This window comes from Vigna unguiculata, chromosome 2, assembly GCF_004118075.2.
Source record: "Vigna unguiculata cultivar IT97K-499-35 chromosome 2, ASM411807v1, whole genome shotgun sequence".
Classification (NCBI taxonomy): domain Eukaryota; kingdom Viridiplantae; phylum Streptophyta; class Magnoliopsida; order Fabales; family Fabaceae; genus Vigna; species Vigna unguiculata.
Window position 1 is genome coordinate 21,156,966 of NC_040280.1, and position 14,604 is coordinate 21,171,569.

General features: G+C 32.1%; 1 protein-coding gene across 1 annotated transcript; it reads left to right on the top strand.

Moving 5' to 3' along the window:
• The first annotated feature begins 2,444 nt into the window (after positions 1–2,444).
• Positions 2,445–5,401, top strand: LOC114173573 (probable serine/threonine-protein kinase PBL3). The gene is made up of 6 exons (XM_028058059.1): positions 2,445–2,749; positions 3,417–3,733; positions 3,834–3,969; positions 4,073–4,209; positions 4,301–4,424; positions 4,787–5,401. The coding sequence occupies exons 1-6, from the start codon at positions 2,686–2,688 to the stop codon at positions 5,239–5,241; spliced, it is 1,233 nt and encodes a 410-aa protein (XP_027913860.1). The 5' UTR covers positions 2,445–2,685; the 3' UTR covers positions 5,242–5,401.
• Positions 5,402–14,604: the final 9,203 nt, after the last annotated feature.

Genomic DNA, 14,604 nt, shown 5'->3' on the forward strand with positions numbered 1-14,604 from the left:
TTTTTTTGATTTTTTTTTATTTTTTTTAATTTTTATTTTTTTAAAATTTTTTGAAAAAGAAAATAAAAATACCACGTGTCAAGTCCGTGTGTATGACATGTGCATTGCAATGACAATGTCACGTGTCACTCATAGGGACTTGACACGTGGCATTTTTTAAAATTTTTTTCAAAAAATTTAAAAAAAATTAAAAAAACTACAGACTGACACGTGGCATGTTGACTAACGGCGTTAGTCATGTCTGAAAGAGACCTAATTGAAGCACTTTTTCAAAAGTTAATATGCAATTGAATCTTTTTTTTAAACCGGGTACATATTTGACACACTAGCCCCAAACTGAGTACTAAATTTATTTTATTACACTAATTAAATCTCCTGTACATTTTTTTCTCCCCTTTTTTTAAACTAAAATAATTTTATCTTTTTTTTTCCAGATCCTTCCTTTTCCACCCCTTTTAATCAAATGTTTAATTCAAAAGTGAAATTGAATCATGGTGGATGAATATTCCTCTATAAAACCGATTTAAAAGGAGAAACCGTGATTTATCATATGTGCAGTTGTTTTGTGGTTTCTAGATTGTGATATATGTTATTTTCACTATTGGAAGATTTAGGACCATATCGGTGTGAAATGAATTTGTGATCGTCAACGGCTTCAAAGGGCATCCACTTTCTTAGTTTAAAGATATTTTAATTTAATAAATAAAACTAAATAAAGTGTTATGTGTTTTTGTAACAGAGAAGATGATGCCTTCTTTCACTCATCTTCTCATCTGCGCTGTCTTTATTTGTTTCGTGTTGACGTTCATGCTTACCTAAAAGTGACGACACTTTATCGATATTTCCCACATTACCCCTTTCCATTTATCATAATTTCCCACATAAACATAATAAAACTTTTTATTTTATTTTATTATGGGATTTTACATTTTTTTTAACTTCCCTCTTTGTGAGAAAAGAAGTTAATATTATTTGATAAATTTGAGGGAAGGGTTTCCATTAAAAACTAAAAGTGCTTAATTGGATCTTTAACAAATTAAAATAGATTTAAATATGATTTTAGTCTAATTTAATATGATTTTTATGGATTGATAAGATTGACTAGTATTTTTGGGTTGATTTTTCTTATTGATCGACAAGATCGATCATTACACCACCCTTCAGATTATGATTAAGATTGATTAATATTGGATCAATCTTTCAAACCAATTGGCAAGATCGGATAATACACTTTAGGATCGTTCTTCCATACCAATTAGTACACTCTTGGACTGATTTCTTAGATTGGTTGATAAAATCGATCGATCGTAGAATAAAGGTAAAATTAACATTTTGACAATGATAATTATGAACCAACCAAGGCTGATTAAGATATGACTAGACCGTGATTAGGCAATAAAAATATGAAAGTCCATAACAACTACTATAAATAAATGTCTCAGGTATGGTTGTTGCGACACATTCATGAACATTTAATACACTATGTTCGGATCTTTAATGACTTAAGTATTACAGTGTCTTCTACCTGTATATCCCTAAGAACCTTGAAGAACCACACAAACAAAAAATTGAAAAGACCTAAAGATCAAGACATTAAGGAGATAGAAGTGCCCTATAGGTGTTGTAGAAACAATCCCTAATATATTTAAAGGTATAAATATAATTAGAACAATTGAATTATTTAAAACTGCATTATCATTCAATTAAGATATATTTAATTTTTTTACATATAAGATAATCACATATATATATATATATATATTTTTTGGTTTCAATATGTTTTGAAAAAAATTATATTACTTTTTAAAATGATAATTAGTTGTTATAGAATCATTCAAAAGTTCCCTTTTCTTATTGATGACTTTTGTCTAAAACATAAAAGCACCTTGTTTGTAAAAACACAAGTTTTGAAGTAAATTAAATTTGAAGTCAAACTTGATTTATGCATCTTAAGCCTGAAATTAATATCTATCTGTTTTTTACCAGTATATTGATATGAACTTTTAAGACCAGTTTATTTATTATAACTACTAAAACAGGCACTATTGAAGAAAAAGTGTATTCCTAAACTAAGTACTTAATTTTCTGATAAATGTAGCAGCAGGTTTAGTTAATTTAACACAACGCTCTCAGTGTTTAACTCTCCTACTGTTTAAGCAAATTGATATAAGAAAGTAATTCTATGCGACATAAAAAGTCAATTAGTTTGTCAATAGCTACGCAACTGTTTTGTGTCCTTTTATGTTAAAAAATAGAAAGAGTGGATGAAGAAAATAAAAAAACAAGGAGGAGGGTATTCTGGGAAATTCCGAAACGATAAACCAAATTTGACGAGCTCGTATTTCCGAGGGTTGAGATAGAGGGTTCATGACACGTGGCCGCGTATGACGCGGTTCCAATGTCAGTGTGGAGAGTCTTCATAGCGTACGCGAATCCGAAAACAGAAGTGATTCTTTTCATCCCTGTTCTGTTCCCCACGCATATTAATCCCTCACCACCTTCTTCTTCGTCTTTCTTTATTTCTATCTTGTCATAATTTTCTTTCTCTCTCTTTCAACTACCCAACCAAACATCTTCCACTCTCAACTTCCTTAGAAATTGCAAACTTCGGAACCCTTTTTTTTTGTCTCCTTCACTCGTTCTCTGAAAAGTGTTGCGTAGAATTGACAACTGTGGCAGGGCCTAATGGGTAACTGCCTAGATTCTTCTGCCAAAGTTGATGCAGCTCAGAGCTCCAGATCCACTTCTGGTTCGTCACGTTAGATCATTACCCTCTTTCTGTTTTTTCTTGTTTTCGGTTTTCTGGAGGCTTATGATCCTGATGCTCACTTTTTCATTGATTTTTGAGAACTGGGTTTTCGTGTTTGGGTTGAGGAGGTTGTAAAGTTTAGTTTTTTGTCTCTCTTGGTAACTGGGTTGGATAAAGTTTGATTATTTTCTCGTAGTAGTACAGTAAATATATGATGTTTTTGGAGGGTTGTGTTCTGTTTTTTTGTTAGTGGTTACTGTTTGAAAAATTTCAGCTTGAGATATATATGATATAAGGGTTCAGATTCTTCGAAATAATATCATTTTTCTACTTTTATGATTATGCTTTTAGTATATTTCTCCTTTAATTCTTTTGGGGATGGAAACGTTTCCTTATGGTCTGATTTTAGGCTATGAGGATCAAAGTTTGGTTGAATTGTAAGCAGTTCATAAAGTAATAAAGTGGAAGATTTGGCGTTGTTTTTCTGAGATTATTAGGATTGTGGGTTGAAATGATGAGATTGAATAATAAATAAAGAAACTTGCTTTTTTTTTTGCAGTGTATTGATGATGGTTAAAATTGAAAGCTCAATTATTTGGCTACTTGCTTTTGTTTGTGGTGGTACCATATATGGATTAACCAATTTTCCCCTTCATTTCTGCATCAGGAATCTCAAAAACTACACCTTCGAGCTTATCTATTCCATCATACAGTGAAAAAAGCAACGCCTTAAGTCTTCCGACACCGAGGTCTGAGGGTGAAATCTTGTCTTCTCCAAATCTTAAGTCCTTCACATTCAATGAGCTGAAGAATGCCACCAGAAATTTTCGGCCCGATAGTCTTCTGGGTGAAGGGGGATTTGGATGCGTCTACAAAGGATGGATCGATGAACACACATTTACAGCTTCAAAGCCTGGATCAGGGATGGTCGTTGCTGTAAAGAAGCTCAAACCTGAAGGTTTTCAAGGTCATAAAGAATGGTTGGTAAGTGTTTGCCTTTAATCCTGCATAAAAATAAAAAAAAGGTACTTTTTTTTTGTTTTCTCAATACACATGGTAATGAAATTCTTGATCAATATTTCAGACTGAGGTTAACTACCTTGGACAACTGTACCATCCAAATCTGGTTAAATTAATTGGTTACTGCTTGGAGGGAGAGAATCGGCTATTGGTCTATGAGTTCATGCCGAAAGGGAGCTTAGAGAACCACCTGTTTAGAAGTAAGTTACATAAACCATCATGCACATATTCGAGATTTATATTTGAGTTTCCTTTTTTAACTGCATATATATTCGAGATTTATATGTTCATTTTACTTGACAGGAGGACCACAACCACTCTCTTGGTCAGTGAGGATGAAAGTGGCTATTGGTGCTGCTAGAGGACTCTCTTTTCTTCATAACGCCAAATCACAAGTCATATACCGTGATTTTAAAGCCTCTAACATTCTACTTGATGCGGTAAGATCAACAAGAATATAAACGATGCTGCCAGTTTTTCGTTTTTCTTTTTCTGTGAACTGCTTACACTTATCATGCAAAGGGATTGCAGGAGTTCAATGCTAAACTCTCTGACTTTGGTTTAGCCAAGGCGGGTCCTACCGGTGATAGAACTCACGTATCTACTCAAGTCATGGGTACTCAAGGATATGCAGCTCCTGAATATGTTGCAACTGGTATGCTTTGTGGCAGATAATGCTTTTACTTTGTTATTAACATTCATGGTTGATGTTGGAAGTCCCACGTCGATAAGAGATAAACATATATAAATGGATGTAAACCTTACAAGTCAGTTTTATATGATCGAGTTAAACTTGAAGTTTACTTTTTAATTTGATATCAGAGTCATGAGTTAGTCTATTATAAGACTAGGATATTTGTTAATTGTTTGGTTTGTTGTTTCATCTACTATCGGACCATCCATGTCTAATTTCACGTACGAGATGTAGATGGAAGAAAATGTTAATGTGTTGGAAGTCTCTATGCTATAAACAATTGATTGTTAAAACATTGAACTAACATCCTAATTGATTTACAGGTAGGTTGACAGCGAAAAGTGATGTGTACAGCTTTGGAGTTGTGTTGCTTGAACTTCTATCCGGAAGAAGAGCTGTGGATAAAACAATAGCTGGTATGGAGCAGAATCTGGTGGACTGGGCAAAACCATATTTGAGCGACAAACGAAGACTGTTCCGGATCATGGACACAAAGTTGGAGGGGCAGTATCCGCAAAAGGGTGCCTTCATGGCTGCCACACTTGCCCTACAATGCCTGAACAGTGAGGCCAAGACAAGGCCTCCAATGACAGAGGTTTTAGCCACTCTGGAACAGATAGAAGCACCCAAAGCTTCTTCCAGAAACTCCCATTCGGAACACCACAGAGTTCACACTCCTGTCAGAAAATCTCCTGCACGCAACAACCGGTCACCGCTAAATCTAACTCCCACTGCGTCCCCTCTTCATGCTCAACGGCAATCGCCTCGTGTGCACTGAGATTTTAACGTTAAACAACATATCTATGTATATTCCTTGTTTCTATCAGGTTGTGTTTTGGACAGGAAATGCAATTTTGCCATGCTCAGTAGAATCAATAGTTAACACCATTTATCCAAATGCTATATGCTGCAAGTTGTAGCAGATGTGTTCTTCACCATATCAGTTTCTTCTCATCTTCATTCAGAAAACTAAACATCTTAAGCATAAAAGAAATAGAAACTATAAAATTTAGATTTTGAGATAAAAGGAAGAGTATTTTGTGTTAAAATGGGAATTATTGTGACGTTTTCAAGGAAAAGGTGACGGTTTTGAGTTGTGTGTCAATATAGTTATGATGGGAGAGAGTTGGTGGCACATGTAAAATCGCGAATTAAGCTGTTGTTGTTTACACGGTGGGAAGCAGCGCGGATATGTTAGAATAAATGTGCCAAACGCTGACTTTTTGGAATTTTAACCCTAATTTCTAACAAAGCAAAGCACGTTTAGTATTCGACGTTTTCTCATAAATTTTCCTGTTCTCTATGCAAATATCATGCTCAGGAGGGAAAGAAATTATTATGTTAGAGAGAGAAATTGGGTAAGGGGATATTAACATTAAAATAAGGTGGGAAAAATAAATATATGTAATAATAACGGATGTTAAATAAGGACGCTATTATAGTATACTCATTTTTTTAAATTATTTTTTAATAATTATTTACTTAAACTTAGATAACTATTCATAAAAAAGTTACTGATACAATGAACAAATTACTTAATATCATTTTTTTTATTTTAATAGTTATTGCAATGATAAAATATTTATTATAGTAAAAATGTAATATATAACACGTGTTTTCACTAAAAAAATTTATGACTCTTAAATTAGTATTGGTTAAAAAAATAAAGATGCCGAGATTAGAGACGTTTGTAGGAAAAAAAATTGTAAACTCTTAACAATATTAATTTGAGTGAAAAACAAAACCCCTTTAAGTAAAATTTCACATTCAAAACCTTTGAATGAATAAAAAAAAGAAGAAGCTATAAATGTGATTTGGTTGATTCCTATATATAAGTAACATGTTTTCATAAAAATTGCTAATTGATAACTCACCGATAAAATAATGACAAAAAACAACTCGTGGAGTATGATGTGATTGAAAAACTCGACACTTTTTTTTAACAAGAAGTTTGAAATTTTGAATTGATTAAGACAATATTTTTGTCACTTGGAAGTGATGAGTTGTTCTACAAAATTTAATGTAGATAATGCAAATAAAATACTAATTTTAACTATTAAATCAAAAGAATGACGATGATAATAAAATATCAATAATTTGATCTTCTTCATAAAACATTTAATTAAGTTAACAAATGAATCATCATTGATTATAACTTTTTAATTAACTAATAAAAAGTCAATAAGCTAAATAATTTGATTTGTGATTGAATAATGGTATAAACTATTCACACTAATACGTATGTTACTTTGTATTTTAATATTTTTCTTGAGCTTGTTTCTTAGAAATAATCGGAACATTATAATAATACACTGCCATTTACCAAATTTTATGGCATGTAAGACCCACATGATCCAATTTTAAGGCCTGTGCTGTGTGGATCGTATATGAAACAGAGAAACATAATAAATTCTCTTTTTCACTCTCACGGTTTCCTCGTGCAGCTTCATGAGGTGTGGAAAAGATAAAATTGTCGTACCTTTTGCTGTCACCTTTTACTATCATCACCTCCTTGATGCTGTCACGGATTTAGATTTATCGATGACTTTTTTTTGTAATGTTTTTCTATTGTGTTTTTAAAATATATTGATGATTATTAATTTTAAAATTTTAAAATATATTATTTTTTTAAAATATCAATATAATATATTTTTAATATTTAACAGAAAATACTACGAAAAAATTTAGCAGAAAATCTGGATTCTCTGTTATCACTCCCTTATTTTTTCGATTCTACAGTTTAGAAGTCAAAATGGATTTTTAAATTATTATTCTGGATTGTGTATTCTACCGTACTCTTTTCAAGTTTTGGATTGCAAAATTCAAAAGATTTTTGGTTTACATAATAACCTTAAAGCGAATGTAAAATGTGGATTGTAATATTTATATGGGGTGCAAACAATTGTATTGGGTTAAATTCTACTTTTATGGGCTGGGCTCCTTTTGGGTCTTGGGTCTTAATAGATGTTTAGGAAAATTAGTATTTACACTTCCCTCTTACTTGTGCACTCCTTTCTTCTTCTTTATAACGCAAATTTTCCGAAAATTTTTCTATCAGTATTACCTTACCTCCTCCTTCTCAAAAGGATACACTCACAAATTCTGAATCTAGCACACAGAATGGAACCAATTAAATTTCGTTCTCTTTACAAAGACACTATCTATTTAAAAGTTAACATTTTAATAATTTTGTTATGAATTTGATTGCAAGATTTAAAAATATTATTGTTGTGTATGGTCATATTATTGAATTTGGTTATAATTATAAAGTAACTTTTAAATAATTGATAGTGTAAAATTCTTACACACAAATAATACATCAATCTTAATCCCCATTTTTATCTGGGAAGGGATATTCTCTTTTGATTCGTTAGTTTTGATAAAAAATATTTAAAGTGATTTAATCAATTTAATTGCAAAACATTTGAGCAAAGATAAATATTAAGAGACTTGGAGAAAAACAATGTTTTGAAAACTAAATTTACTTTCTCAGTTTCATGACATTTAAACATGGACTATAAAATAACTTGTTCCAACATGGTAGATGAGTTGTTGTACATTTTCTAATATATGTTTAATTTCTACCATAAAAAATACACTTGACTTCATGATTTATATTTTAAATTATTTTTTAATGTTATTAATCATTTAATATTACCCATTCATGTTACTATTTATTTTTTAAGTATATTTTAATTAATTTTATTTTTGAATCAATTTTTCTAGAATGTAATTCATATGTATGTTAGCAAGTTATTTTTTTACGTTTCAAATATTCTTTTTCTTGTAAATTCAAGTCATTTATAATTTACGTTATATTTATTTCAAGGGTATTATATCTTGTAATTTTAGTTTTCCTTGCATTTTAACTTTTAAAATTTAATTGAAATAATAGTTACTCATACTTATTTAGAAAATAGATGATAACTAGCCTTCCAATTTTTTTTTTTACGGAATGATATCCACCCATTCTATAGTAGAGTTTATTGAGATAGAAAAAAAAATTAAGTATCATTTTAGTATCTGAATTTTGGTCTAAAAATGAAATTCGTTTTTGTATGAAATTTCGATAATTTTGGTCTCTAAACTTTAAAAATGAATGAATATAGTCCTTTAATTCAATTACATGAACTTTTTTTTACATGTTGAACGTATTTTTCAATAAATATTGAACCGGGAATGTATTAAACGGTATAAACAACTTTAATACTAATATTAAACGCGTTCGATCCGTAAAAAAAATAACATAAATAAATTAAAATGACTATATTAATTATTTTTAAAGTTTAAAAATTAAAATATATAAAAACTTTAAACAAAAACAAATTTTATTTTTAAATCAAAATTTTGGAACTAAAAAGATAGTTAACTCTTATTTATCTCTTATTTAAATATTGTGTGTCGTACACTTTAACTCTGAATCATCACAAATCAATCACCATGCCTGTCAAAGTTGTCTTCAATACTCAGAAATTATTAACCAAAGTACAAAGTTACAAACAAAAAATTATAATGAAATTCACTTGAAATGATGACTCTCTATCATCTTGATTGATAAAAAAAGAACAAGAAAATATTTAGCATGCTACATACGACACAGCTCCAAGAGTATTAATGTGTTGATAATTGCTACCAAATCAGTTATCACAAATCACATATTCTCTTCAAAATGGTTTGAAACAAAACAAAGAACCACACATCTCAGGAATTCCATTACTCACTAACCTTTTTCATTGGTAGTCAATGAAAATCTTTACACTTCAGAAACCCAGATTTTGTGTTCCTCACTTAACTTTTTCTCTTTTGAATTTCAAGTATCACCAGGAGTTCCCCCAAACACTTCAGTATGGAATTATCTGTTTATACGAATGATACAACCCTTAATGAAGCGTTCAAGGGAACTCTAGGAAAAACCTGAAGTATATATGTCTTTCTTTATCATCTGCTTCATCAAAATCTTCTACTTCTTGGTTTGGAAACGTTTCCTATGTTGTTATATTTATAGTGGTTTTCTCTTGTCACAGCAACGTTGTTTCTCCCAACAAATACCATCAACCATGCACTGAACCTAGACACTGGTCAAGTGGGAATCATTATGTCTAGCAGTCTCGATTTTCTTTTTCTTTTGTTAATCTTTATACTTGAATCATATATCAGTCATCTTTTTTCTCTCTGGAATCTGGCATCTGGCATGCAAATAATGTGGTGGTATCCTACGTAAGAAGATGTTCTTGTAATATATATATAGGTCACAGGTTGTTTTGTTAAAATATATACGAACCGTAAATGCAAATGCTCTTACTGCTGTTAGTTATGCTTAGGAATGAGTTTATTATGAGAATAAGCTTGACAACATTTGATTCTATGATGAAAGAGTGGGAGTATTTGTTCATTTGAAAGTGGTGGAAGTGGATGGGTCAGAAAAGAATTAGAAAAGCTATGGGAAGATACCATGGCCATTGGCAAGCACTTTCAATGGTATTCTCTTCCCATCTTTCCCACAATTGCGACCACATTCAACAACAATAGGTAATTAATTAATTAGTTATATGAAACTCTCGAAGAATCATAAATTTTATCTTAACTTATAATTGGTTGGATATTTTTTTTATTACTTTAGTTCGATCTATTAAAAATGTAATTGAAATCTTGTATTTATTTAATACAAGTCGATCTTATTCCTCTATTAAAAATTTTCTACCAATATTTAATCCATTTCATAAAAATAGTATTTAAAAAATTAAAGTTAGTTAGCATGACAATTTATTTATGGGTTAATTATGTTTTTTGTTCCAAACTTTAATAAACTTTAATATGATTTTGGTTTTTGTCTCTATATCAAATTTTGATCTTGCTAGGTTCCATACTTAAGAGATGCATTGATGTAGTTCTTCTCCCCCAAAAATATTAACTATTTTTTGGCATGATAACCGGTGAATCACGTTGACCTTTAAAAATGTTGATACATGGGAAAATTGTGGATTGCATCCAACATGATTTGTTGTTTGTCACATCAAAAAATAGTTAATGATGTTTGGCAAAAAAGACTACATCCATATATTTCTTAAGTATAGGAATCTAATCGGATCAAAGTTTGAGATAGGAATGAATTAAACTATTATGATTAAGGGACCAACAACATAGTTAACCTTTTATTTATTAATTCATCCTCAAGCTTTATGTTGTGTTATACCAAATACTTTATCTCAAATCACTTTATCAGTTCTAAGTATGAAAGCAATTTATGAGGAATGGGATGGGTTTAAGTTTAACTCATTTTTATAAAATCAATTTATTAGGTCTTGTTCATTAATGTAAGGAGTCATTAATCAGGGGTGAGACATCACACTGGGTTTGATAACCTTAGGTTATAATACTCCAGACATGGGTTAGAATTACATTAAAGAGTACTTCCAAAAATACCAAAGTAAAGAATATATCTTACAGATAATCAATGGTAGTACAATTGAGAGAAAAGAAGCCAAGTTCAATCCCAATATCTTAATTAGCATCACTTATCTTTAATTTTAAGCAAACCTATTTTCAAACTATAAAACATTTATCATTGTTTTATTACAAACTTGAACAAATCATGGATTACCATTTTATCAATCCAAATCCTTGTGGATGGGGCCTTATTGTGCTTCAATTGAACCAATGCATTTGTTGGATAATTTACACTCTAAAAGTAGAGGACAAACAAGTCTTCGACATCGTTGTTGGGGATTTATGCTTAGATATTTCAGTAATTTCTAATTAGTTTTAAGTTTGGTGTATAGTGTATAAATTTGTGCAGTTTTTAGTCTAGTTTATTTATGTTTTAAAGTTTTACTTTACTCGGCTCACTTGGTCTTGATACGATCCTATCCAGGAAAGATTATGATTGTTTCTGAATTTGAATCCTTAAGAGGCACGACACGAATAAATCAAAGAAGAACGCAAAATAAGATAGAGATAGGACGCCACAATCTAGCAGATTGATAAGTCAAGTGAAGATTCGCCACAAAGATGTTAATCTTTGATAAGAACCGGAGGCCTAAGCCAAGAACAAAGAGAACCCTCTCTTTTAATGAAATCAAATTCAATATATGACTAAAAGTGTCTACATTAGTTTCTAGTACCTTTATTTATAGGCACCTAAATTTAAGCAAACCTGCAAACCCTACAAGAAGGCCCAAACCCAAAACATAAAAGCATAAACTAATTATAAAAGAAAGTTCAAAACCCAAAAACATAAAACATAACTAATTTCTAAAAGAAAACCCAAAAGTTCATCTTCAAGTTCTTCTTGTATGAAATCTTGGGATAATCCTCTATCATTCCCTCCTTCTTGAAGAGAATTTGTCCTCAAATTCGTACCACTTGAAGTTTAGGAAATAAACTTCTATCGTACCCTCCTTCTTAAAGAGAATTTGTCCTCAAATTCGTCTCACTTGAAGATTCTTTATCATTCTCCTCTGTTTGGAGAGAATTCGACCCAAATTCTGAAAGGTCCTCCTGGGTCAAATACGCACCTTATAATGATATATTTGATGGCCCTGCAGTTATTGCACATCGACCCCAATCTATCTTTCATAGGTACCAAAATGACTAGAATAGCACAAGGACTCAAACTTGCCTGAACCGATCCTTTGTCCATAAGTTGCTCCACATGTTTCTGTATCTCTTTAGTTTCTTCTGTGTTACTCCTATAAGTTAGCCTATTAGGAAGGGATGCACCCTGAATGAGATCTATATTATACTTAGTACCCCTTTTAGGAGGTAAACCATGAGGGATGTCTTTAGGAAAGACATCATCATACTTTTTGAGTAGTTGCTCCATACCTGAAGACAAATAAGCTTGCACAAAAGAGAGACAAATATTGTTAGGCATAAGCAAATATAAAGGTTGTTTCTTAATCAACGCTCTGTTTATTTCTTTTTCTCTCAATAAAAAGCTTTTATCACTCCTTATTTTTTTACCTTCCTTTTTCTTGCCTTTTTTTTGGAATTTTCTCTCTTCCTTCTTTTCTCTCTTGCTCTCTTCTCACTCTCATCTTAATTTGTCCTCACAAACTTCTCTAGGAGATAAAGGTGTTAGGGACACCTTTTGCCCCTTAAACAGGAAAGAATACTTATTGGTTAGACCATCATGGGTTACCTTTCTATCATATTGCCAAGGCCTCCCCAACAACAAGTGACTCGCCTCCATAGGTACCACATCACATACTACCTCATCGACATATTTACCTATAGAGAAAGCAATGTTCACCTACTTATCTACCACCAATTATCCATCCTCACTCAACCATTGTAAAGTACTAGGGTGCATAAATGTCACCAAACCAAGCTTTTCCACTAGTCGTTTACTAGCTACATTGGTACAACTTCTTCCATCAATGATGAGTGAACACACCTTTCCCCTAACCATACATCTAGAATGGAAAATATTTCTTCTTTAGGTCTCATCCTCCTTATTCATACTACCCAACAACCGCCTAACCATCAAGAGATCTCCCTCCATAGGGGGACTTCACACTCATTTTCCTCCTCATAACTACTAGATGATTCAGATGATTCACCTGCGGAATTCTCACTAATGTACTCACCATTCGCCAACAACATCATAGTTCTTCTGTTGGGACATTCAACTACGATATGTCCTCTACCCAAACATTTAAAACATTTTATTGCACTAGAACGTGAAGAATCATCATTACTAGCTTGAGAAGTTACTTTACCATTTGAGGACTCCTTTTCCTTAGATTTAGGAATGGTAGAAGTAGCTTCCTCCTTCTTATATTTCTCTGTATCTCTCAATGAGGTGGATGACTTCCTATAGGCACTTCTTCTCTTGAGTTGTTGTTCCACTCTGGTGACTTGGTGAATAAGATCCTCCAAGGTCTCATAATGGTGCATTTCCACCACATCTTGAATCTCCCTATTTAATCCATTCAAGAATTTAGCCATTGTAGCCATATGTGTTTCTTCCACTTCATCTTTCATCAAGGTGACCTCCATCTCTTGAACATACTCTTCAACACTCTTATTTCCCTGTGTAAGTCTTTGTAATTTATTGAAGATCTCTTTTTGATAATAAGGAGGCACAAATATTTCCTTCATAGCTACCTTTAATTGCTCCCATGTAGAAATTGGCAACCGCCTTCTTCTAGCTATGTCCACGGTGATTTGATTCCACCAATTCATAGCATAGACTTCAAACTCCAAGGAAGGCATAAGCACCTTATCATCATCCTCATAATCGTAAGAGTTGAAGATTTAGTCAAGCATTTCCCATGCCAGGTAGGCTTCCGGGTCATTAGCTCCATTAAATTTAGGAATTATAATCTTCCTCCACATCTTATCTCTTCGAGGTGTGTGGTTCCCGAACTTCTCTCGTCTTTGGCCTTGTCTTGGCTTAAAATCATGCTCTTCCTCATCATTATCCCTCCTAAACATGTGGTTCCCAAATGCCTTTCGTCTTTGGCCTCGCCGTGGCCTAAAAACATGTGCCACTTCATCATTAAAAGAAGAATGATATGAATCATCATGTCTCCTTCTTCTTCTCTCCACTCCCTCTAATCTCATGCTCACATCTTCATTAAACTTTTGGAGCCTTTCGAACTATTGTTGATTGTGTTGTTGCATTTGATTCATTTGTAATGTGAGCTTATCAAGTGTAACCATGAGTGTCGCAGTCTTAGGTGATACAGGATCACTATTCTGGGAAGAAGTCATGTCCTGCAAGCAAATGTTAGCAATAATAATTTTTTTTGGACTTCACCACTCTACTAAGTGTTTCACTCAATTTCCCACTTGTGTATCACACTTATAAGCTTGTTCTTGAATGTACTCTCTTGCCTTTTACCACTCAAATTCCCTTTAGTGCTTGGCAAAGAACTCTAGTAGCCTAAGCAAAGAGTGAACAAACAATGTGAAGAAAGTTGCGAGATCTAAATCTTGACTTAAGAGGACAAAGAAAATTCAAAACTCTCGACAAAACTTCAAGAAATTTTAAAGACACAAAACAAGAAAATTAAAATTAGAAAATAATAGGACTACCAAAGAGATTTAAATGAGACAACACAGAGACTCTAAGAGAAAAACTGATTGCAAGTAAATATCAATAAACCACAAATAAAATTGCAATAAAAGTTATGTT